This window comes from Musca vetustissima, unplaced genomic scaffold (assembly GCF_032173495.1).
Source record: "Musca vetustissima isolate MV318-11 ecotype Yass unplaced genomic scaffold, APGP_CSIRO_Mvet_v1 utg7804, whole genome shotgun sequence".
Lineage (NCBI taxonomy): Eukaryota > Metazoa > Arthropoda > Insecta > Diptera > Muscidae > Musca > Musca vetustissima.
In genome coordinates, this window is record NW_026887929.1 from 196,972 (window position 1) to 221,452 (window position 24,481).

General features: G+C 32.8%; 1 protein-coding gene across 2 annotated transcripts; it reads right to left on the reverse strand.

Annotated features, from left to right (window-relative positions):
• Positions 1-736: 736 nt before the first annotated feature.
• LOC133335726 (uncharacterized) lies at positions 737-14,357 on the reverse strand. Of its 2 annotated transcripts, none has more exons than XM_061544027.1 (8): positions 14,150-14,357; positions 9,091-9,282; positions 6,413-6,522; positions 6,100-6,352; positions 5,912-6,026; positions 3,839-3,980; positions 3,330-3,403; positions 737-960 (listed from the first exon to the last, which is right to left on the reverse strand). In XM_061544027.1, the coding sequence occupies exons 1-8, from the start codon at positions 14,343-14,345 to the stop codon at positions 762-764; spliced, it is 1,281 nt and encodes a 426-aa protein (XP_061400011.1). In that variant the 5' UTR covers positions 14,346-14,357; the 3' UTR covers positions 737-761. The 2 variants fall into 2 exon arrangements, with proteins under 2 accessions (XP_061400011.1, XP_061400010.1); XM_061544026.1 differs by having other exon boundaries at positions 6,413-6,576; positions 9,085-9,297.
• Positions 14,358-24,481: the final 10,124 nt, after the last annotated feature.

The following is a 24,481-nucleotide window of genomic DNA, read 5'->3' on the forward strand; positions in this document are numbered from 1 at the left end:
TTCTAGGTTTGGTTTTTTGTTATACTCTGTGTGTGTTGTTTGTTAATTTTAATTGGAAGAGATTTTGAATATCACTAATATGTTTGTTTGTATTACAACTACATATATATGTATGTAAGATTGTAGCTTGTAATTTTTTTGAAAATAATATATGAAATAAAAAACGTATTTATTTAAAAATAAAAAAAATAATAAATAAAAAAATTTATTAAAATATAATAACTGGCTGACTTAAAAATCATTCAAATGATCATCAGGCAAACAAATAAAAATTAAAAATAATAACTAAAAAAATCGAAAACCAAACTAAAATATAATAAAAAATGAACTCTCTTCAAAGGAATCTTAACCCTTTAAGGTTAAAAAATAAAAATATATAAAAAATAATTTTAACTCTTTAAAATCATAAATCTATGAAATTTACATTGCATAAATGATAATTCGCCCTAAAGAGGCATACAATTCAGAAACTTTAATATTCGAAATTAATTTTAACAAAATTGGAAAATATGATTAAAAAAATAATATTCAAATACCACCTTCCACAATACAAACTGAAAAAATAAATTAAAAACAAACCCAAAAATAATTACCAAAATCAATATTTTGTTGACTCTTGTATTTTTTGCTGTTCATTTTTTATTTCTATTTTTTAATGTATCACCCATATTTTTGTTGTTGTTTGTGTTTTTACATTGTCCTCTTTTTGCGCCTTCTTTTCAAATCGTTGTCCCAATTTTTTCTGTTCTTCTTTTTACTAACTAAAACGCTTGTATTGGCCTATATAACCCCGTATAGCCACACAGGCGAGCTCTTAGGGCAGGTATTAAAACGGCAGCAGCATTGATATCCTTTAGCAGTTCGGCACACTCACAGATAAGCAGGTACATTTTATCGCCACGTTGGGAAGTGCTTTTATGCAAAGATATGCGCCGTAAACCGGCTGTACGTGGTAAATATCTGGAAGAGAGATGGGAAGAAAGGCAGAAAAATATTAAATGCATACAAATGCAAATAATGGGGAGGCAGAGGAGGAAATATGAATAACATGTACATAACTCTAGTTAAGTAAGATTATGTAGAAATACACTACAAGAAATTTGCCACTAGGACTTTAATAAAGAAGATTTCTATGGAAGGCGATTATAGGAAAAGAGACCTATGGCCTTATATAGAAAAAAGTCCAAAAAATTGCTAGAGACGACATTTGGATTCTAAGGGTCTCATATAGTCCTCGAACTCTGGGTAAGTACTTCTAAGACTACGATTTCTATTTTAAGGTGATTCTAGGGAAGAATATTCATAACCTTTTATAAAAAAAACGTCAGAATATGCTCGAGAAAACTCCTGCTGGTCTCATATAGTTCTCCAAAATTTTGGCTTACTAATATTATATTGCAATACAGGCCAGGAATATTACCTACAGGAAAAATTCCAAATTCAATCACGGAATGTCCTCCGAAAAAATTCAAGCCTTGGACTCGGATAATCCCCTAAAAACCCCACAACTTTCGTAGAATAATCCTTAACAAAATCCACTCGTATAACCTTCTGAATTAAATACAAGTTTTCTGATTACTGCTGAAAAAATCTCATTCTTGGGCTCTGATGGGCGACCAAATATTTTATATAAAATTCATGACGATGGCTCAAATAATCGACTGAAAAAATCCAAATTAGGGCTCGGACAATACTCTGAAAAAGTCTAAGCCTCATATAATCCTCTCAAAAAATCTGCACCTTTCGCAAGGTTAATTCTAAAATACAAACCTTCGGATATCTGCTGAAAAAATCCCAGCCCTGCACTCTGATATTTCTCGAAAGAAGGAAGACCACATCTTTAGCTAGGGTAACTCTCTGAACATATTCAGGCATTGGCCTCAGAAAACCCTCTAACAATCCAAGCCGTGGGTAATCTTCTAAAAAATCCACGGCTTCTATGGAGAAGACTTACAAAAAATATTCCTAGTACTTTTATTGAATAAGACGCTTATATTTTTTGTAAAATAAATCCTCTAGGTCTTCTATGAAGAAAACTTTAAGGTTTTGGTTTTCTATAAAAGGCATATTAATCGTCTACAGAAGACCTCTTAGGCTCCTCTAGAAGTCCTGTTGGCTCGGTCTCCTAAAGAATATATCTTGATATCCTGCAGAAGATCTTCTGATCTCTTATAGAACATCACTGGATCTCCTAGGGGAAATCTCTGTTGGTTTGATCTCCTATAGAAGATCTCTGGATCTCCTATAAAAGATGTCTGGATCTCCTGTAGAAGATCTTTTGGCCTCCTAAAAAATATATCTTAGCCTCCTATAGAAGATCCCTTAATATCCTATAGATGATCTCGGGATATTCTATAGAAAACCTCTTATCGTGCTATATAAGACCTATTGGTATATAAAATCTATTGGTCTCATTTATTTGACCTCATGTTCTTATATGGAAGACTTTTTGGTCTCCTATAAAAGATCTTTTCGCCTCCTATTAAAGATATCCTGGTATCTAATTGAAAATATTTTGGTCATTTATGGAAGACATCATGGTGCTTTATTGTATACCTCTTGGTCGACTATTGAAGATCACATGCCTGCCTAAAAATACCTTTCTTTCTATATTAGTAGACCGTTTTGATCCGATAATGTTCTGTTATAGAATATCCCTTTACCTCCAAAGGAGACCCTTTCAGCTGCAATAAAAAATGTTTGACCTCCTGATATTCTGTAAAATGTAACTCTAGGTTCATTGGGAAGGCTCATTTGTAGAAAAACCCCGGATGTTTCTTTAAAATAAGGCACGAGAAGAAGACAGCGGGTTCTTCTGTATTGGAAGGCCTTGACCCCCTGAACTTCATTCCAGGAAAACATTTCTGTTCTCTTTTTTGGCATCAATATCAAAGGGTCTTTTTTGAAAATAGCTCTAGGTCTTTATTAAAAATATTCAGACTCTTCTATAGAAGAAGATGCTTTAACTGAGTTACGTATAAAACAGGTCGGAGGCTTTCCCGTAGAAAACCTTATGCTCTCCAGTGGAAGAAAACCCTCCGACTCTTCAGTAGAGGACCACGTCTGAATCTTAATTTTTATAAGAACATAGAAGAGCTATTATACGCCTTTAAGGCTCTGAGGACGTAAAAAAATTGTTCTAGGTGAGGAAATCGTTTCAATGTTTTTCAATTAACATATTCCAAAAAAAATCCTAAATGATAATGTCTTCATAGACAGCATAGTTAATATCCGGTATGTTCGGTAATATCCGTTAAAATGTCATTAATAAAAAACATCAAGAAATAAAATAATTTGTTGTTGTTGTTGCTGTTGTTGTAAATACCCACCTGTATAACATTCTAGCACCCGTCCAATAAAGCCAATTCTTTTCAAAGCGTTCACCGTCATCGCCTTCAAAGACCTTTATTAAAAAGAAAAAAAGATAAACACACGTAGTAACAACGTTTTTTGTTGATTAGAATAACGTCTAAACAAATGACAAAACGACAACAAGGATATGGCATCAAGCTAGCTTGCAAAAACAATAATAAAAAATAGTGGCAAGAACATGTTCTTAAATTACATTTAAATATAACATGAGGCGGCTCCATGAAATTCGCTACAGGACATTAACGAACAGTGAGGAGTTCACTGAGGGAGAGGGTAGCCTAAAAGGAGAGGGGGAGATGCAGGATTCACATGCTAAATAATAGATAGACTATGTCTGCCGGAGACACATGCAGCCAGTCATCCAACAAGGACTAACTAATCAAGTTAGCAAACATACAAACACACATACACAAATACACATACATGTATGGCGAGAGAGAGAGAGAGAGTGTTAACAACAACTTACCTTAAATACTGAAATAATATAACCGGTGGCCGGAGTTTGTGTCTTCTTAAAGCTGCCACTTTCACTGGGGGCCAGTTGTAATGGAGGACGACATATGGCAGCCACTTCACTGTATAAATCTAGGGTATGAGCGGCAGTGTATCTAAAAATTCAAATCACCGAAAAATGAGACAGAGAACAACAACAAAAACATTAAAATAAATTTAGAGAACAAAAAACCCGAAAAATAATATCCTTGTCAACATACAATGGATCTGGCAGATAAATTAGCCATATAAAATATTTGCCCGGCACCCTGGGCCTCATTGTTGGCCAATTGGCCAACTACTTACAATTCATTTGGAATGTCATCGACAGAAGCAGCGATGCCAGCATCAGCCGCATCTCGCCACAAACAATCGAGGCAACGAACCATGGCGAATGTGATAATAAAAAAATGTGTGACACACATAAATCACGAAATGAATAAAAATACCGGGTGATCAATTTTGTGAGTGGAACGAACACACACAAACACACTCACTCATTCATTCATACACTCTGAGTTCCGCCAAAAGGATATCCTGTTTGTAAAGAATCCAATCTGTTTGTAAGTATGTCAGTTGATACAGTTATTCTTGTTGTTCTGGAACCAATCCAAAAATTATTATCTCAGATCTATGAACTTGCAATGGCAGTGACTGGCCTGCCGGCCACAATGTGGAATAAAAAAATAAACGCACACAAATTTGTTGTTGTTTGTAAACTAAGTGACTGGATGTGGCATTCATGATTATCTACTTAGAGAGAAACATTGAAATCCTTCAAATGGTTGTTTTTTTTTTTCTTTGGAAGGACTTTTAATTAGCTCTGAGGAATATTTTTTTCTTGGATTTAAACTTTGATTTTCAAGGGCGTGGATTTTTAAAAAAACATTTTTCAAGGACTAATATTGGTGTGGATTTTTCAAAAATATTTTTTCAAGTAGTTCCATAGGCGTGGATTTTTAAAAATATTTTTTCAAGGGCTAATATGGGCGTGGAGTTCCATAGGCTTGGATTTTTAAAAATAGTTTTTCAAGGACTAATATCGGCGTGGAGTTCCATTGGCGTGGATTTTTAAAAATATTTTTTCAAGGGCTAATATCGGCGTTGAGTTCCATAGGCGTGGATTTTTTAAAAATATTTTTTCAATGGCTAATATCGGCGTGGAGTTCCATAGGCGTGGATTTTTTTAAAAATATTTTTAAGGGCTAATATTGGCGTGGAGTTCCGTAGGCGTGGATTTTTAAAAATATTTTTTCAATGGCTAATATTGGCGTGGAGTTCCATAGGCGTGGATTTTTTTAAAAATATTTTTAAGGGCTAATATTGGCGTGGAGTTCCATAGCCGTGGATTTTTTTAAAAATATTTTTTCAAGGGCTAATATCGGCGTGGAGTTCCATAGGCGTGGATTTTTAAAAATATTTTTTCAAGGGCTAATATCGGCGTGGAGTTCCATAGGCGTGGAATTTTTTAAATATTTTTTCAAGGGCTAATATCGACGTGTAGTTCCATAGACGTAGATTTTTTAAAAATATTTTTTCAAGGGCTAATATCGGCTTGGAGTTCCATAGGCGTGGATTTTTTAAAAATATTTTTTCAAGTGCTAATATCGGCGTGGAGTTCCATAGACGTAGGTTTTTTTTAAAATATATTTTCAAGGGCTTATATCGGCACGGAGTTGCATAGGCGTGGGTTTTTTTTAAAAAATATTTTTTCAAGGGCTAATATCGGCATGGAGTTCCATAGGCGTTGGTATTTTAAAAATATTTTTTCAAAGGCTAATATCGGCATGGAGTTCCATAAGCGTGGGTTTTTTTAAAAACATTTTTTCAAGGGCTAATATCGGCATGGAGTTCCATAGGCGTAGGTTTTTTTTCAAAATATTTTTTCAAGGGCTAATATCGGCGTGGAGTTCCATAGGCTTAGGTTTTTTTCAAAATATTTTTTTTTCATCCTCACAACCAATTTCTCCCACTGTATGTTGACAGAAAATATCAAAACTTCCTTTGTTTGTGTGTGTGTTTATCTGTGGTAATGTTTAAAACTCACCTTAAATTTTTTGGCTCAAATTTCGATAACGATGAAACTCTTATGCCCGAATAAAAGTTTGAAGGATCCGTTTGTGTGGTATTTATAACATAATAGGTAATAAAAGGAAATTCGGCTATCATGGGGAATAAAAAAGACACACATCAAATACCAACAATAAAAAAACAATTATCGATTCTCTTTCTTACAAATTTTCTCCATATTGGCCAATAGCATACCACCCACAGCTGTATTGGCCTGTTGCACTTCAGTTAATAGTTCTGATGCCACTGAACGCTGCTTCAACAGTGGATGGGCCAAGGGGGATTCGAGAACAGGATCGATGGGTTCAAGAGGACTCATCAGATGGACTAAAATGCATAATTTGGGATCGGATACCTCCAGAACACTGAGAGGGCTGGAAGGTTTCGTTGACGTACCATCGACTGGGGATGGTGGCAGCTAAGGGGATAAACAAGTTATAAAAAGTTATTTAGAACAAATTTGTGAAAACACACTTACCGGTATGCCAGCTGGCAGAAAACGATCTACACTATGTACAGGTATTATAAAACAATCACGATCCAGGGTGGCCAATGATATGGGTTCGCTGCGTACACCGCCAGTTGAAACTAAGCCACTGTTGGGTCCCATGGTCGAACCGCCACTCGATATGCCATAACTAGCTATAAGAACAAACAATAAAAATAAATAATTTTATTATAATTTTTAATAAAAATTTTAAACAAAAAACATTTTTCAACATCTAAAGCTTAAAGGCCATATTATACAAAAGCTTAACTAATCAAGCTCTATTTGAAGTCATTGATTTGTAGTTTTTTTTTATTAATGATTGTCGATTTTTTACTTCACACACAGTTTCGTTGAGTTTTGTATAGAGCCTTGACGTTGTTAGTTAACGAAGTGGGAGATGGTTAGTTTTCAAAGCCCTTTTATATTTGTTTAGTTATATAGGTGGGAATGGATCTCGAACGCTTCAAAGCTTGCCAAGCTTTATTTGCCACAACACAGGGATTCTTAGTAAAATAAAAACACATAATATACACACAAACAAATTATTACAACGTGTTTATTAGTTTGAAGTTAAGAGAAGAAATGATCAGAAGAGAGGTTGAATGATATTTGAGAATGTTAATGAGGGTGTTATGGGGCAGAATGAGAAATTTATTTCAGAATTTTAATCAAAAAATTAAATTTTTTCGTTTATTCAAATTTTCAACATTTCCAAATTCCTATTTTTTTATTGGGGATGATTATCAGGATAATTGATGGAATTTTAAATATATTTCAAGCAACATTTTTTTCAGCTATTTTTCCGTTGGGTTTTAAATATTTTCCAGGATATTGCGGATAATCGTGAATGTTTAAAAAAAATATTGGATATTTATTCGAGGACAATTTGTGAATTTTTAGAGGACAATACATGTATTTTTTAAACATATTTTTCAAAAACAAATTATAGACATCTTAAAATTTTTGGATTAAGGACTTCAGCACATTTTGTCATTTTTTTTAATATATTTTTGAAGGATTATGGGGCTTATTGTGAAAAATATTTTTAAATGACAACCAGATTAAAAAGGATAATTGTGAATTTATAAAAATAAATTTCCAGAACTGTCAGGATTCGAGGATTTTTGAAAACATTTTCCAGGACTATGAGGTTTTTTTCGATTTTTTAAAATTCAATCAAGATAATTTCGAATTTCTTTAAAGCCCGTTTTTAGAGCAATTAGGATAATTTTTATACCATACACAACTATGTTGGCAGGGTGTTATAGCTTTGTGCAGCCCCAAAGAGTTTGTAACGCCGCGAAATATTGGACCTAGACCCACCTTTAAGTATACCGATCGTCATATCTCGGCTAGCTGAGTCGATCTAGACATGTGTGTCCGTCCGGCTGCCCGCCTGTCCATTATAATTTGTAAACACGATACAGGCTACATTTATGTACCAATCTTCGCGAAATTGTGCATGTAGGATGGGTTCGGCCCAATGAAGACTCCTATTGTTTTTGGAAAAGATCGGATAATATTTAGGGGATGAAATGGACCAAAAACTTTATTTTTTGTCGGTTTTCTGGCCGCTACAGAGGCCGCAATTATGTTTCTGGCCAATGAAGACCCCTATTGGAAAATATCGGATAATATTTAGAGGATGAAATGGACCAAAAAAATTATTTTTGTCGTTTTTTCTGGTCGCTACAGAGGCCGCAATTATGGCCCAAACACCGCGAATTTTTGGATGGAGAAGGGAATCGGGCCAAAGAATAAGTATCCCTGTTTTGAAAACGATACCGTCGTATTAAACGATTTTTGAAAATCTCCTTGATTAAGAATAATTTGGCGGCTATGTCTCCATCAGGACAATTCTTCCAGGACAACATGGGTATCGTTGGAAAGGTTATTGAGTATTCTTTCCATTTCAATGGTAAAAAGTTTCAAAAATGTTGCCCGATGCCGTCGTATTTAAAAAAAAAATAATTTTTTTAAAAAATAATTTTTGGTAAACTATCGGATATTTTTCTTAGGCTAAAATTGTTTAAATAGTTTTATTGACAATAAAGATAATCAGAAAAATCAGGACAATTGGAATTTGGAAAAATTTAGTGTTCTCCAGGAGATCTCCATTCATTGTATTCCTTAATATCCTTTGTGTTAATATCCAAAAGAAAGTAAAGTTTAAAGATGCCGAAAAATGAATTAAATGTTATGCTCGTCTCATGAAACGGAAGGATGAAAACGAAGACGAAGATGATGATAGCCAAAAAACCAGGAAAAGGAAAAGAAAGAAAAAAATGCATTCCAAAATAAGAAGAAGAAAATGAATGAGGAAGTTGAGGGTTTAGATTGTGTGGGCGTTCAGGAAACAACTTTCAAACCTTGCCTAACAGCAGCGGTTGATGATAAACCCGCAAGCCCCGGTTGTAATTGTTGCTGTTGTTGTAGTTGTGATGTGGAGGAGCCTGGCGTGGTCGTGGTCGCAGTGTTGTAGCTAATGTTGCTGCCTGTCTTGTTGTAGTTGGCGATGGCGTTACCGCGGTTGGTCTCTGTCATTGGTAGGCTATCAATTGGATTTCTAAAACTACTACTTTTATAGGATGGTGATGATGGCGGCTGTGGTGGTATTGGTGACTGGTAATGGTAGTTGTGAATATTTGTATTGATGTTACTGTTACTGCTGTTGTTGTTGTTGCCGTTGTGGTTGTTGTTGCTGTTGTTGCTCCATCGTAATAGCGATACAGAGGGCTTGCGATCAACTAGGGGCTGTGGTGCATCCATAGACTCATGCTGTATGGGTGACAGTGGAAGCGTGCCGGTTGTGTTGATGGTTGTTGGACTACAAGCACCGGTAAAGCCACTGCACCGCTCTGCAATGAGTTCTTCTGTTGATTGATATTTTGATTTTTTTTAAATTTGAATTTTTGTGAAGAGAGAGAATGTGAATGGTGAAAATGCATATATGTATCGTTTTACATTTACATGATTGGTGAGTGTGTGTGTGTGTGTGATAGTGTGGATGGGTGGGTGTGTATGTGTGCAAATGAAAGTGTGGTTATGCTTGAATTTGAGGTTATGAATGCATGAATTTTAAAAAGGTTAAAATGCCAGTTTGAATAGTTTTTTTTTCGTTTGGTATCTTGGATTATTCGAAGCCAGCCATTTGGAAGCATTACAGTTATGTTAAAGATTTTGAAAATACATACAGTATGCATGTCAAGAGGACTTATCAGAGAGTTTGTGAGAGAGAGAAGAAAAAAGGAGGGAGAGTATGATGACCTTATTTTGTTTTACATAGTTTTGTAAATTTGGAATATTTTTAGGATTATTATAAAAAATATAATTTTCAGATATCCATTAAAGATTTTGAATAATATAAATTTCAAAAAAATGTAATTGAGGTACATACCTGCAGGTATATAATCTAGAATATTTCCAATTCAATATACTTTAAAAGTGAATTTAATTTGTTTAGGTTTAAAAGGAACTTTTTTTTGTATGACAAAATAAGGTCCTTTATAGCCTTTGTGTTGGGTGTAAAGAAGCATTTGGGTGAAATAGATAAACAAGAATGTCATATTTCACTGATTATAGATTTTAAAGAATCGAAATTTATTTTTTTATTATTTATTCTTTTTTCAGTGATGAATATTTTTTTCAATTTGAAAATCTTGTTTAAAATTTCACCTAATTTTTGTGTTATTTCGTGTCAAGTATTTACATGAATTTATGAAATTTGTATGTGATTTTTTTTACAAGAAAAGGAAACGAAATTTGTCAACACACAAAAAACTTACATGGTGCCACAAGTATGACTTGCTTACGAAAAAGTTGTTTAATTTTTTTAAAAAGCTACAATTTTTAATTTATTTTTGCATTTTTGATAGTTATTCAAGTGAAAGTTTTTTTAAAGTTAGTCATTTTTGTTAATTAGTGCAAAGACAAAAGAGATAGAAATACACAAAACATACATATAAGAAGAAGAAGAAGAAGATTTACACACATATAAAGGTTACCATATACAGACACACACCTCTTTAAGTTATTAAATCAAAGTTCGAAGTTCATTTTTTTAAAGTTTGTACTCAAGAACACACTACGAGCATTATCAGTTATTACACACACGAATATTTTAAGGATTAGCAATTGTTGTTATTGTAATTACAATTGTTTTTGTAAAATTGGGTGGTGTTATATATATTAGAGTATGTACAAAAATGTCGTGGTATGTCTGTAAAAAACTATTAACAATTCTTGTGTTCAGTAAAATTAAAAAAAAATTTGAAAACTTTTGGGTAGATAAAACATGTCGAAGGATTTTCAGGATAATATATAAAGATGTCCTTGAAGTTTTATTTATTATTTGACTATGAGAATATTCGTAGTCTTCTAGGATCTTCATTACAATCGTAGATTTTTTAATTTTTCGTGGATATAAAAAATATTTTCTTAGGACTATGAGGATAATCGTAAAATTCAATGAATTTGTTTCAAGAACCACCAGGATAATCATGAATTAGGGGCCCAAAGCATAGCCATGGAATTTTAGAAATATTTTTCAAGCCCGCGTACGATCTCCTATTTTCATAAATTATGGCTTAAGGACTAGTAGAATAATTGTTGAATACAAATTTTTTAGAACTCTCAGAATTTTTTTGTGTAATTATAAAAAAGACGAATGGAATTATAAAAGGATAATCAAGATTTTTTTTAATGTTTTTATAACGACAAGGGCAATGTATATTTTTAAAAACTATAAAAAAATCATGGATTTTTTCAAAATAAATTGTTAAGACTATTCAAACAATCGTATATTTAAAAAATATATATTTTTTTCAAGGATAAAATATATTGTAGGGACTTCGAAAATTATCTTAGATTTTTTAAACGACATTTCGAGGACTATAAGTATCATCTTTCGTTCTGAAAAAAATACTTTTCAATGACAATAGGGATAAACCCGAGAGAATCAGTGACGAGATCCGAAACTATAGTCTTCCCTGCCTTACCCCTTGGCGGACAATGCCACACTTTCCCCACTAATAAATATTTGTTTTTTTATAAAAACAACAAACTGTGATTCAGCCTGACAAATTGTATCCCAAATAACCCGCCAACACTATCGGATTTTTTACAAATATTTTTCATGACATTTAAAATTATAGTAAGGCCTTTAAATTACATTAGGTTTTTAAAAGACAATTTCAGGACTATAAGGATAATCTTTCGTTCAGAAAAAAAATACTTTTCAATGACTATCGGTACTATCTGAAAGGCTTATCGAGGGTTTTCAATTTCTATTCGAGCTAAACAAATGATTTGTAAAAAAATAATATATGTTTTTGAATGACTTTTTCGAATGACTAATTTTTGTATAATTATCAGTATTCTAATACTTGAGATTTTTGATTTAAAGAACTATATGTACTCCTTTTTTTAATATTTTTATGAGGAACTATCAGGCCTATGCCATCAGGGAATTTACTTATACGTTCAAACCTGATAATTGTATTTTTTAGGATCATGTTTTCTAAGAGCTATCATAAATAAAAATCGTAATTTTTTTTGAAGAAAATTATCCATGTCAATGTGTCACTTAAGGGAACCCCCCCATTCTCGATTTTATTTTTTCAAGATTTTCAATGGTCTGGTAAATCAATACCAATGTTAAGGTTTGTAACTTTGCACATATATAATTGAAGATTTAAAAGAGAAGAAAAATAATTTACAAAAAAATTTTGTTATTGTTTTGTTGTTGTTTTTTGTAATTAAAGAAAAGTCCTTATTTGTGATGGCGGGCATGATAACTCCTCACTGGAACATCGGAATCCGAAAATTCCAACGGTGTTAGAAAGAGTACATGTCTGGCTCTGAATTATTTAAGAATATTTTTCATGACCTTTAAAATTAATAATAACCGTATGAACTAGGATTATTGACTTCGCTCTAAAATTAACAAAATGGCGGACCTTTGAAAAAATATTTTTGGAAAATCGCCGATTTTTTACCAAAAACCAAGTTAAAAAATAAGGAAGATCTTCACCGATTGGCTTTATCCTAGTTCATACGAGAGCTATACACTCCCAGAGAAACGTTGCAAAATTTGGAACCGATTGGATTATGAGTTTTTGAGTTATCGTGCCCGCCATTCGCAAAAAAATGTTTAGAGAAAAACGCGTTTAAAGTTTGAGAAGCCCTTTAGCCGTTACTTGATGCGGACACAATAAATCGGATATATCTTCAAGAGTTCTTGAGATTTTCACTTGAAATTTTGTAGAGACATTCTTTAATCAGTGTAGATTCGAATTATATCAACAAAAATTTTGACCCCGAGAATGGGGGGGTCCCTTTAATGTTGTTTATATTACTATGTACGTGTTCCCGTCATCGTCTACTACGTGTTTGTCTGTTCGTTAAGGATTAGTGTTTTAGTTGAATATTTTATCGTTGTTGTTGTTGCTGTTACTGGTGTTAATGTTAGTGTGTAAGTAAAGTTTAGTTGTTTTTGCTAGGCTCTTGACATGTATATGTACAAAAGATGTATGTGTTTGTGTGTGTTTGTATGAATGTAATTGATGTGTGTTGGCATGTGTTGCGTGACATAGTAAGTTATTGTACTTGTTATTATTATTACTATTATTTTGCCGGTTATTTAAATTACATATATGTATATTACTTTTTTAACATACTACCCACTTGGACAAGGAACTAGTGGAAAGGGTTTGTGAGATTCTTTATGGGTTACTAATTAAAAAGGCATTGGTTTCAGAAAAAAACTTTTTAAACCCATTTTTACAGTTGATTTTTATATAAAAACTGGTAATACTCAAATATAGTGGCAGTTCAGCTTTCTAGTCACTAAGTTAGTTTGAGAAGAGGTGAAAGTTATCGTCACCTTCCCTAATGGATATTTTCATAAGCCAGTGTAATATTCAAGATATGGGACCACTTCATCTTCGCCGAATCTGGACAGAGTGCTGAACATACTCTATGCTTTACATGTGTGGAATACAATTAAAATAAAAATACAGCAGCAGTTCACAGATGTTGGCCAAGTGAAACTCGGGCCATTTCGGATCATAGACCCCTCTAGTGTAATAGTATAAATAGTATAATTTCATCTCGATGTTTCCTCTGATGGGAATATTACTTCTTCCAAAATCGGAAAAGATTTTCTTTTTGCCAAATATGATTAGCAATAAAAATTGTTTACCTATTTATGAGCCTCAATAATTCTGAGAAAATAAATTTGAAGCCAAATTTATTCAAAACAAATTCTTTTCTAGGTTACGTATGATTGATAATTATTATAAGGGCATTTGGGGCGTATGATTGCTATATTAGTTATACGACTTACAAATTCAAAATATAAGGTGAATTAAATTGTGGTCTTTTCAACATTTTAAACCTTTATTTTTTATTTAAACCCTTCATCCTTGCCTTAGTAACCTCTACCCAATGACCACTTTCCTTGAGCAAAGTGAGTAGTATTTATTTTATTTATTTATGATGAGTTTGTTTTATTTTTTACTAGTACCAGAGTATGTATGTGTGTGTTTGTGATTTATTTGTAAATGAGAGACAGACACAAACATCTTTATATGTGTGTGTGAATTTGTGATTGTGTGGCTTTGATTTCATTTATTTGTATGTTTTATGGTGTAACTGATTTTCGTGTGTGTATGTGTGCGAGAGTGTATGTGTTTATTCTTTTTTTGTTTTTGGGTGAGCGCCTACCTTCGCCCACATCATAACCCGGCCGATTCGGTGAGAAAAACAGATGTGTCCTGTAGTGTATGTCATCGGATTGCGATGTTAGACCCATATCACGCGAACGTTTTGTACGATTTGCTTTCGTTTGCAATTTGGTACCGCCGCCACCCGTCTTACCGCTGGCACCCTCACGGAAATTCTTGCGAAACATTAAATTCATTTTTGGTGTTGGTATTTTTTAGTTGTATTTGTTGTTTTTGGTTTCGGTTTTTTTTAGTTTATGTGTTTTGGGTTTTGTTTTTGTTGGGAGGTTTCAAAGATTTTGAGATTTCGTTAAGCAACAACAACACAAATGTATGCGATGCAATCAATGAATGACTGGCTGTTTTGGTTGTTTGTTGGGACGGTCGCTTGGTGTGTCTTCTGACTTTGATGAATGTCTCAATTGTTTTGTAAGACCCAGGCTAGCTAGGAGGCTATGGTTTTTGGTGTAAAAGTTATGTATGGGTGGATATTTGTAAGGTGTTTTTGTATATATATATATGTATATGTAAGTGTGTGTTTTGTGGGCAAATACACTTTACTTGACCAGTTACCTGCTGCAGGTGCTAAATTCCCCAGTGAAATATTTTTCTACACAAATTTCAAAATTTTTGGGGAAACAAAACTGGAGCGGGGCCTTTTGAAGAGGTCATAGCAATACATGGACCTACAATGGAAAATGTTTTCATATAAGAAGATTTTGGCTTCCAAAATCTCAGAATGCAAATTTTTTATAAATGTTTAGATCTCTAAAAATTCCCATCGAATTGTTCACTGGGTTATTTCGTGTTTTGTTTTTTTTTTGCAAAACTAGGCGTTTACAAGAAAAATGCCTTAACATTTTTTAGCTGCTGTTTTTTGTTGTTATTGTAAACATGCAACAGTTTTGTTGTGTTTTGAAATTAGTTTTTCGTTCGCCTACTGGGCCCTTGGTAAGCCAGTCATTAAAAACACTTAAGTAGGCGGTTTTGTTGTTGTTGCTGTTTTTCGGCTATCGGAAACCGGAAATGATTAATATCCGCTGTAAGCGCCTATTTTGTAGTTAACTTGACATTACAGGATTTTTTGGACTTAACTATAATTGGATTTTTTTGTTGTTGTTGCAAAAGACGGGTAATTTATATCTGATACAGCGCCCTCCTAAAAATCGCAGAACCCTTCGGTTAGAAATGTGGCTTTGTCGTTTCCACATCGTTTGAAAATGGGACTAAACAATTTATTTTTGGTCCCCGAAAATGGACTTAAACAATTTAGTTTTAGTTTTTAGTTTTTAGAGAGCTATGTCAAAACATCGACCTGCATAGTATATCTTCTGCAAAAAAAAATGTTTTACAAGTTTGAAATTCTTTTAATTCTCCAAAATTTGCCTTTTAAGTTTTTATTGTGGTTTTAATATTGACATTGATTTGTTTTTAATCAAATTTCACTTGTCGTCCTATGTTTCCTCCCCCTCTCTCCTCCTCCCCTCACAATTATCCTCTTATTACAAACAAAAAAAATCCATTATAGTTTTGTGCCATAATAAAATGTCATTTTCAATTCATGCAAAACAAATTGTTTTCTGATTGAAAATAAAAACCAACAACAACAAAATGTGGATATTATAATCAAGCCATAGCCAAGCTCTTGAATTTCTGGCGTCGTCTTCCCTGCCATTAGAAGAGGCTTATTTGCTTCACTCACTCGCTCTCTTGCTTCGACACACACACTCAAACACACACAATTCAATTCAAGGACAACTACAATTCAATTTGGATAGAAGCCAATTTGAATTGGTCTTGAATTAATGTTGTGTTAAAATATTTATATAAATGTGTGTTTAATGATTATTCAATCTCACGCTTCCCGCTCCCCTTGCTCTCTGGCCCACTCTCTCTCAGATTTTGGCTATGAGTGTGTGGCAGTATTACCAAAAATAGGCACATAACAAAACCAATTATCCTTAAGCCCCCATTCATGGGTATGGATGGATGAAGAGAATTTTTATTTGTGCCATGGAACCACAATGGAAAACAGATTTTCATTTCAATTTTTCTGTAATGAGAGATGAGAGAGGAGGGAGATGCAGAAGAGAGTAGAGGAGGGCAAGGTAGATGTTAATAAGATGTGCGTGTCAACATGAAATTCACAGCAAACAAACAAAACTCAACCAAAAGTAGTTTTCCTTAAATGTCGATGACTTCCCCCACCCCTCTCCGAGCTTTCTAATTTATGGTAATACTATTAGTTAGTTCGGCATATATGTATGTAAGTTTGGTATGTGTGTTTAAGTATTATTGTTTGTGTAACAAATATGTTTATGGTTATTATAAGGCCATTAAAGTAAATAACCGGAACAATTTTCTTGTTATTTCCCATCTAAGGGGAAAATAAAACAAATTCTCACATTCACCTATTTCCTTTCACATTTATTTGTTTTTCTAGTTATAGTTTTGTGTTCGGAGTCATAAAAACCAAAGTTCTTGGTTTTTAATATCTAGGAACGATTTGTGTATGTTTGCACATGTGTGTGTTTAATGTTTGTTTTATATTAATATGTATTTGTGAATACTTAAATTCCATAAGCAATTACCATAAAATTGTTGAGAAATTAACATTTCCTAAACTTTGCTTCACTTCTATCCGGTATGTGAGTGATGGGGTTACCAGGGTTAACATTTTGGAAAGAGATGGGGAAAATAATTTCAGAAGCGTATTTATAAAATGTAAATATTTTAGATCAAAATTTTATTTGAACAACAACAAATATAGCTAAGAATATTACTTAAAACCATGAAAATACCTAAAATAAATCCCTTATATCGGGGCAATATCAGAACATGGAAAATATTCAGCATAGATGTTTTCCACACTCCAGAAGCCCGTAATGACAAATTAAAACCACTTCAGACTAAAAATGCGAGCAAAGCTCTTAAACAATCTCAAATCGGAAACGTAGATGGAATTTGAACCTATATATAAAATGTTTCCGCAAATATATATCTCACTCTCCAAGAAGGCGGATGGTGAAATTATAGCCACTTCAGATGGAGAGTGTTCTGGTTCATCCAAATTCCCAAGATGAGGAGGAATCATTACATAGGTGATTCGTCAAATTTAGGATCAATCTCTTGAATTGTCTGGGAAAAGTTTTTTCACCCGCCAAAAATACGGAATACCAAATTACAAACTACTTCGGTTAGAAAAATGCACCCAATACACTTGAAATATCTAAAACGAAGCTATGAGGCTATGTCAAATTATAGATCTATGTATATTGAAAATGTTCAGCATAGATATTTTTTCACCCTCCAAGAATCCATAATGCCAAGTTACAGCCAATTTGGTTTGCAAATGCGTCTTACACCGGTAAAATGCTTAATATGGAGCAGAACCTTTATATCAAGGCCATAGATCAGTGGGAAACTACCGCTAGGCCATTCAACGAACCGAATATGGTATGGGATCTTTATATGCGGGCTACAGATGGCGTCTTTCATCTTCACCATAGTGTTGACATGTGCAAAATGAGGTAAATGAAAATAATTTTTCCCTGATATGACGAACTTTGAGCTGGTTTTAGAACTAGATATACCTTATGTACAGATTTCACTTTTTCGGAGACTTATAGTGAAATTCGATTGGGAATATTTTTTCCATTACGACCCCTCCCCTAAAATGAAAACTATTGATACAAATTGGACCTGTATTGATATTACTACAAAATTGGCCTGAAAATTATTTTTCCATTATATATTGAATTTCGATCTGTGATTTCGACTATATAGACCTTATATACAGATTTCGCTTGTTCGGAAACTTATAGTGAAATTTGGCAAGGAATATTTTTTCATTAACACCTCTGCCCTAAAATAAAGACCGGTGGGAGATTTTGGCACTGCATTGATATTACCTCCAAATGTACTAGAGAGCGTAAATGTGCGCTGTAACCACCCTGTAATTGTTAGCAAAGGCATGAACCACCGTAGTAATGCTGATGAAGTAAATCGTTGAGTGCTAGCGCAGACACGAACTATACATTAGAATATCGAAAATGTGAACTGCGCAACCTAGATGCAATTATTCGAACTAATGTATTTGTTTCTTTACTCGTTCCCATATTTGCCCTACTAGAACTGTAAACGCTACAGAATTATAGTTTTTTAAATAAAAAACGTAGAGTTAATTTCTTTTCTATGGAAAAATTATTAGACTCTTCGGTCGGAGTTTTTTTATAAATAAAATTATTAGATGCATAAGCCAAAATATGAACTACATGTAATTTGTGGTAAAGATCCTTTTTAATCTCTGAATCTGAAATATATTTCATGGGATCTCAACGATGAGGTGGACGATATAAATATGACAACATTTGAAGAGAGTTAGTAGGGAAACAAAAGAATAATGTAAATCGTAATTTCCTTTAAATTTAATATATTAATTTCGATACACTCTTATATTATTTTCATATAGAATTTTGAAATCTCCTCCATCAGATACGTGATCTTTATGGTTGATCTTTATGGCTCTTAAATTCCTTTTATTCTTTAGATTTTAATATTGTTAATTTTCATTAATTTTATTTATTGTATAGTATTCATATTAATCCACCCTAACTTTCAACTTATATATATATATATATATAAACACATCACCATATCTTAAATCACCAACGATCCTCTTGATTAATTGATAAAACAGACTAAAATCTCTTACAAAAAATAAAATAATTATCTCTAAACATATTTTTATGTCATTTTATGCCACACGAAGAGAGTGAAGAGAAGAAAAATACAAGACAAATAAATACTTGAGAAAAAATCAACAAGTTTTTTTCTTTGCTGTTTTCTTGGCGCTTGATTGGCTAGTTTATTTTTTTTGTTTGTTTGTCATCTAAATTACGATGTGTAAATAGCGGAACGTGAGCGGGTCGTTCCCACAGCCAAACATTTGAAGGTGGTGTATTTTAGTTTGTTGTTGTAGTCAATGTATTGTTTTGGCCTGGCAAATTTGTATGGATATTTTGGCATACAAACTAACCGTAAGGTATTAGACAATGGTTGTGCGAATTGTCGGGGTGATTTATGGTTTTTGTTGATTTCATTAGACTTAATGTCACATAACAATGTGCACACAGACAAACACAAACAAAAGAAATTATTTAACAGCAGCAAGAAAGTGTTAAGAATTTTATAATAGAAAATAATTTTTTAATTGTTGTTTCTTATCTAGAAGAAGAAATTAATGGACAATGGTGGGGATTTTCAAAGAAACAAAAAAATGGGACGAAAATAATTCTTTTATTTAAATAAATTTATTGTTCCAAGAGAGGAGATGCTCAAATCGCACCAGAGACCTAGTCACTATTCCCCTACGTTTTCGTTATTTTGTGAATTTTAGCTCATTTTCCTCAACAAAGTAGCTGTAATTTGGCATTTCAGAGGCCATTTTTGCACACACTTTTCCATAAAGGTCTAAAGGTCTGTTTGGCCATATTAAAGTCCCAACCCTTCTTCGGTATTTTGAATGTTTTAGCCACATTTTTTTTCCAACGAAGTTCCTGTAATATACCCTCAACATATTCAGAAAAAAATAAAAGTTCTCTCATTTTTTCTATAGAAAAAAATTCGAGCTGAGGAGGAGTTTCCAATTTGTCAGAAATCAGCACTAGGAAAATCAATAAAAAAGGCAGTTAGGAGTTACTAGATGTCATATCGTTCCACTTTACCGTAGTGTAGACATTCACAAAATGTGATAAATGTGCCACGCAGTAACCACCCTGTGATCGTTAGCGATGACACGAACCAAACCCCCGAACTATATAGAACAGTAATGTCAATACAATAAATGTTGATAATTGATAGCACAGATACGAACCATACACTGAAATTTCGATAAACTATCATATGATTTGTGCCATCTATATGCAGATATCCGATTGTTTTTGACGAGTTCACATATTTACCCTACTAGAACCGCAGAAGTAATATATTTTTTAATAAGAAAACGTAGATACATTTTTTTCTAGTAAAAAACTACCTGACCTTTTGATCAAGGGGGTTAGTCTTTCTGTGCACAAAAAAAAAATACTTGACCTTTTGGTCAAGGGGGGTTTTTATAAATAAATTTATTAGGGATATAATTCAGTCTTTCTTTTCTTTTTTGTAAACAATTTTAAAGCCTCGTATCTCTGGCTTCCCGTTGGGTCTTTTTTTTAGAAAAAAATTCTCAAGTTTTAGTGTCTCAAAATTTATTTTATTAAAACACAAGGGCGTCGGAATGTTTTTCTGTGGAAAAAGGTAGAGACTCAAGGGTCTCGGGATGTTTTTCTAAGAAAAAAGATCAAAACTCCCGGGTATCTAATTGTTTTCTATAAAAGAAGGTGAGACCCAAGGATCTTGGAGTTTTTTATAATAATTGTTCGTTGCTAGCACATACACGATCCGTACATAGTAATATCGATAAGGTATAAAGTGAAATGCGCCATCTACATGTGAATATCCGAACTATTGCGAGTTCCCATATTTACCCTACTAGAACTGTAGAAACTACAGAGTCAACGATTTTGTTTATTTTTAATAAGAAAACGTATATGCCGACTTTTTCTAGTGGGACAACTAACTGACCCTCCCGTCTAGGGTTTTTTCATGAAAATCATATTATTAGAGACGAACAACATTCTTTCTGTGAAAAGAAATATTAAATCAGATTTTTCAGATTTTTATAAACAAATTTACAGGCTATTTGGTCAGTATTTTAGAGTGAGAAAATAATCTGTGCCACTCAGTTGGGACTTTCTATTTTTAGAAACAAATTCTCAGATCTTCAATTGAGTGATTTTGCAGTCATGTATTCAAGATTTAAGTATATACTTAATCTATAGAGCCTCGGAATGTTTTTATATGGAAAAATGTAGAGTCTCAATGGTCTCAGATTTTTTTCTGTAGAAAAAATATAAACTCAAGGTTCTTAGAATTAGTAGAGACTGAAGGGTCTTAGAATTTGTTCCTATAAAAAAATAAAGACCCCAAGCTTCTATGAATATGGTTCTAATGGCAAAAGTAGAGAACCCAAACGGGTTTTTTTCTATAACAATAAGTAAACACCCAAGGGTCTCTGAATTTTTTTTTCTACTGAAAAACAGTATAGATTCAGAATTTTTCTATAGAAAAATAGTAGAGACACACGACTCACGGATTTTTTTCAATAGGAAATTTTTTCTCTAGAAACACAGTAGAGGCCAAGTTTATCGGATTTTTTTCCTATAGAAAAAGAGCAGAGATCCAAGGGTATTGGAATTTTTTCTATAGAAAAAAAGTAGCGACCCAAAGGTCTCGGAATTTTGTCTTAGAAAAAAATTCTAAAGAGAAATAATAGAGACCTAAGGGTCTAGGAATTTCTTCCTGTAGAATAAAAGTCTCGGTCTCGGAATTTTTTTCAGTAGAAAAAAAGTAGAGACTTAATGGTCCCGGAATTTTTTTATAGAAAATGTAGAGACCTAAGGGTCTCGGAATTGTTTTCTATAGAAAAAAGTATAGACACAAGGGGCACTATTTTTTCAAAACAAAGTGGGGGTCTCAGTATGTTCCTCGGAATTTTTGTATAAAAAAGTTTGAGAATTTTTTCTCAGAAAAAATTTAAAATAAAATGGAATTTGTTTTACCAGTAAATTGATTTGTTTTTCTTTCAATTTCCTATTTTATCAACATCAGCCCACTGTGCTCTTTTGTCTTACTAAACAAGAGATCTAACAAATTGCCGATAGCTCTATTGAACTGCAATATCAACACATTGTAAACATTTGTCATTGTTTATTGTGTGTGCGTCTGGGTCTCCTCTCCCCACTCTCCCGATGAGTGAGAGTATGATAACAATAGTAACAGTAGTTCTAGTTTTTGTTTGTTTGCTAGTTGTTGCTTTTTTTTTGTGATGAGAAGAACTGTTTTTCTTGTTGTCAAAAGAGCTGTAAATGGGCGCCGGCAATGTTTGGTGTGGTGTTTGTGTGTTTGATTGTTCTACAACACACAAATCAGAGTGTTGATGAGACACAAAGAGTAACATTTGCGAAAAAAAAAACAATAACAAACACAAAGAGAACTTAATTTTGATTTGTTTTAATGAGTGAATGCCCAAGATTTTTTTGTTTTTATTTTAAATATATTTGTTGCATTTTTATTTGGGTGTGTTTATTTTTGTTTTCTATTTTATTGTTGCTGTTGTTGTTGTTGCTATATTTGTTTTGCCTAGACAATTCTGACGACAAAGCCCTTGACCTTGGATGTGCAACAACATTTGGACCATAGCATTTTAAGACATCAAGCCATGTGCCTGACTGCTTGCCTGCCTTGGCCATACGTGAACATTTTAACGTTAGTTTGGTGTATGTGTGTGTGCGTGAATAGAATAATAACAAAGTGTTTAAAAATAGATTTTGAACAGATGACGATGATGCGTTCGGAATTTGTTTTTTTTTTCTTTTTATTTTTACATAGAAAAGTGTTGCTTTACTTTCATATCCTTATTGGACACAAACAAAAAATGGGGGGAAAACTACGAAACCTCAGGTGCACCTCCTTTTGTGGAAATCTTTTTTTTTTTATTTTCATGCCATGTGAGGGAGTGGGTGTGTGTGTTTGTGGTGAGTGTATGCGTGTGTGTATATATACACAAAAAATAAAAACAAAACACAAGTTCACCGGTTTAGAACAGCTGTTATTCATTTGAATTTTTTATTCGTTTTTTTTCGTTTTTCACTTCACACCCCCTTTCCCACGAGGCCTCACTTTTCATACATACAGAGTAGTAGTAATTCATGTAGTTTTACGTTTTATAACCGTTCGTTCGGAGGGCAACAAATAGTTGTCGTGAAAACGCGTGTTGTGATTTTTCTTTTTTTTTTTTGCTGAATTAACAATTTGTTTTGATAGACACTTAATTTATGACTCTTTTTTTTTTTTGCTTTAAATTATTTATATGTTTTTTATTTATATTTTTTATGGCAAAATAGGCTATTAACCGCTTTTCGTCGTAAATATATATATATATATATATATACTTTTTTTATGTACATACATACATACAAATAAATATATTTTTTTATTATTTCTTTTTTGTTTTTGCTTTTTTATTTAATTTAATGTCAATGTTTTCTACTGTTCGTTCGGTCGATCGATCGCGCGTTATATCTTATTTTTGTCTGCGGTTTGTACATGTAGACCTCTAAAATTTAACTGAACCGATTTGTATTTCGAGATTTTCTATGACTATCGTGAGAAAACATTTCTAAAGAGAAATTCGGAAGACCACAAAAGAAAATTTTTGTCAACCGCATTGAAAAATGACAAATTTGTTGTTGTTATTATTTTCATCGTACTGATCAGAGATGGAACAATTTGGAGGTTGGGTACTTTTTTTTGTAAGACAATTAAATATTGCCAAATTTTTACATTTAAAATTTTAATAAAAAATAGTATGTAATTCACAAAGTAAATACAGCTAATTCTTTGTATAGAAAAAGTGAAAATTAATACATCAACTTAATTCAACAATTTTTTTTGAAATACCCAATTCACCAAAGTTTGTTAGTATAAAACTTTAATGAAAAAAATTATTTCATTGAAAATATTAGACACAATTCAGCGTTGTTTTTACAGAAAAAAACTTTATTTAACGAAGTTCCTTAGTAAGAAAATTCAATTCAGCAAAGGTTCTTCGCCAATTCAGCGATTTGTTTCTATATTAAAACTGAATTCAGTCATGTTTTTGTTTAAGAAATGTAATTCAGTTAAGTTTTCCTTTATAAATATACAGTTTCAAAATATTTTTGGTTTCTTGTGACGTATATGTGGAAAAATAATTTTTATTCAATATCGTTCATACGCCATGACGTACTTCACATTGTGAAGAAATTGCTTGGTACTCATTATAAAATAGTAATGCCTCTCTCATATTTTATTTTTCTTCGACTACTCTACTCCAGAAAAATACTCCATACAAAAAGTTATAAATTTCGAATTAAAAAAAATAATGCTGGATCTCAGTATCTGTGTACGTCATAATATAAAAAATGTCCTCTCTTTCTCTTAATTAACCTCAATCCCATTTATTTATAAAATGACAACATCCCATCCCTGTTGAGGACACACTTAAAAGCAAGCAAAAAACACAACAAACCAAACCAATTAGTTGACGAAAGTGAATTGAACTCTTTTCTTTTTTGCTGTCTCAATGAATATCAATTGCAAAGCAACTCTGCTCTCAATACAATCGAAAGAATAAAGAGTTACCTTCTCTTTTATTTTGTTTCGCACTTGACCCTAATTAAGAGTTTGTTTA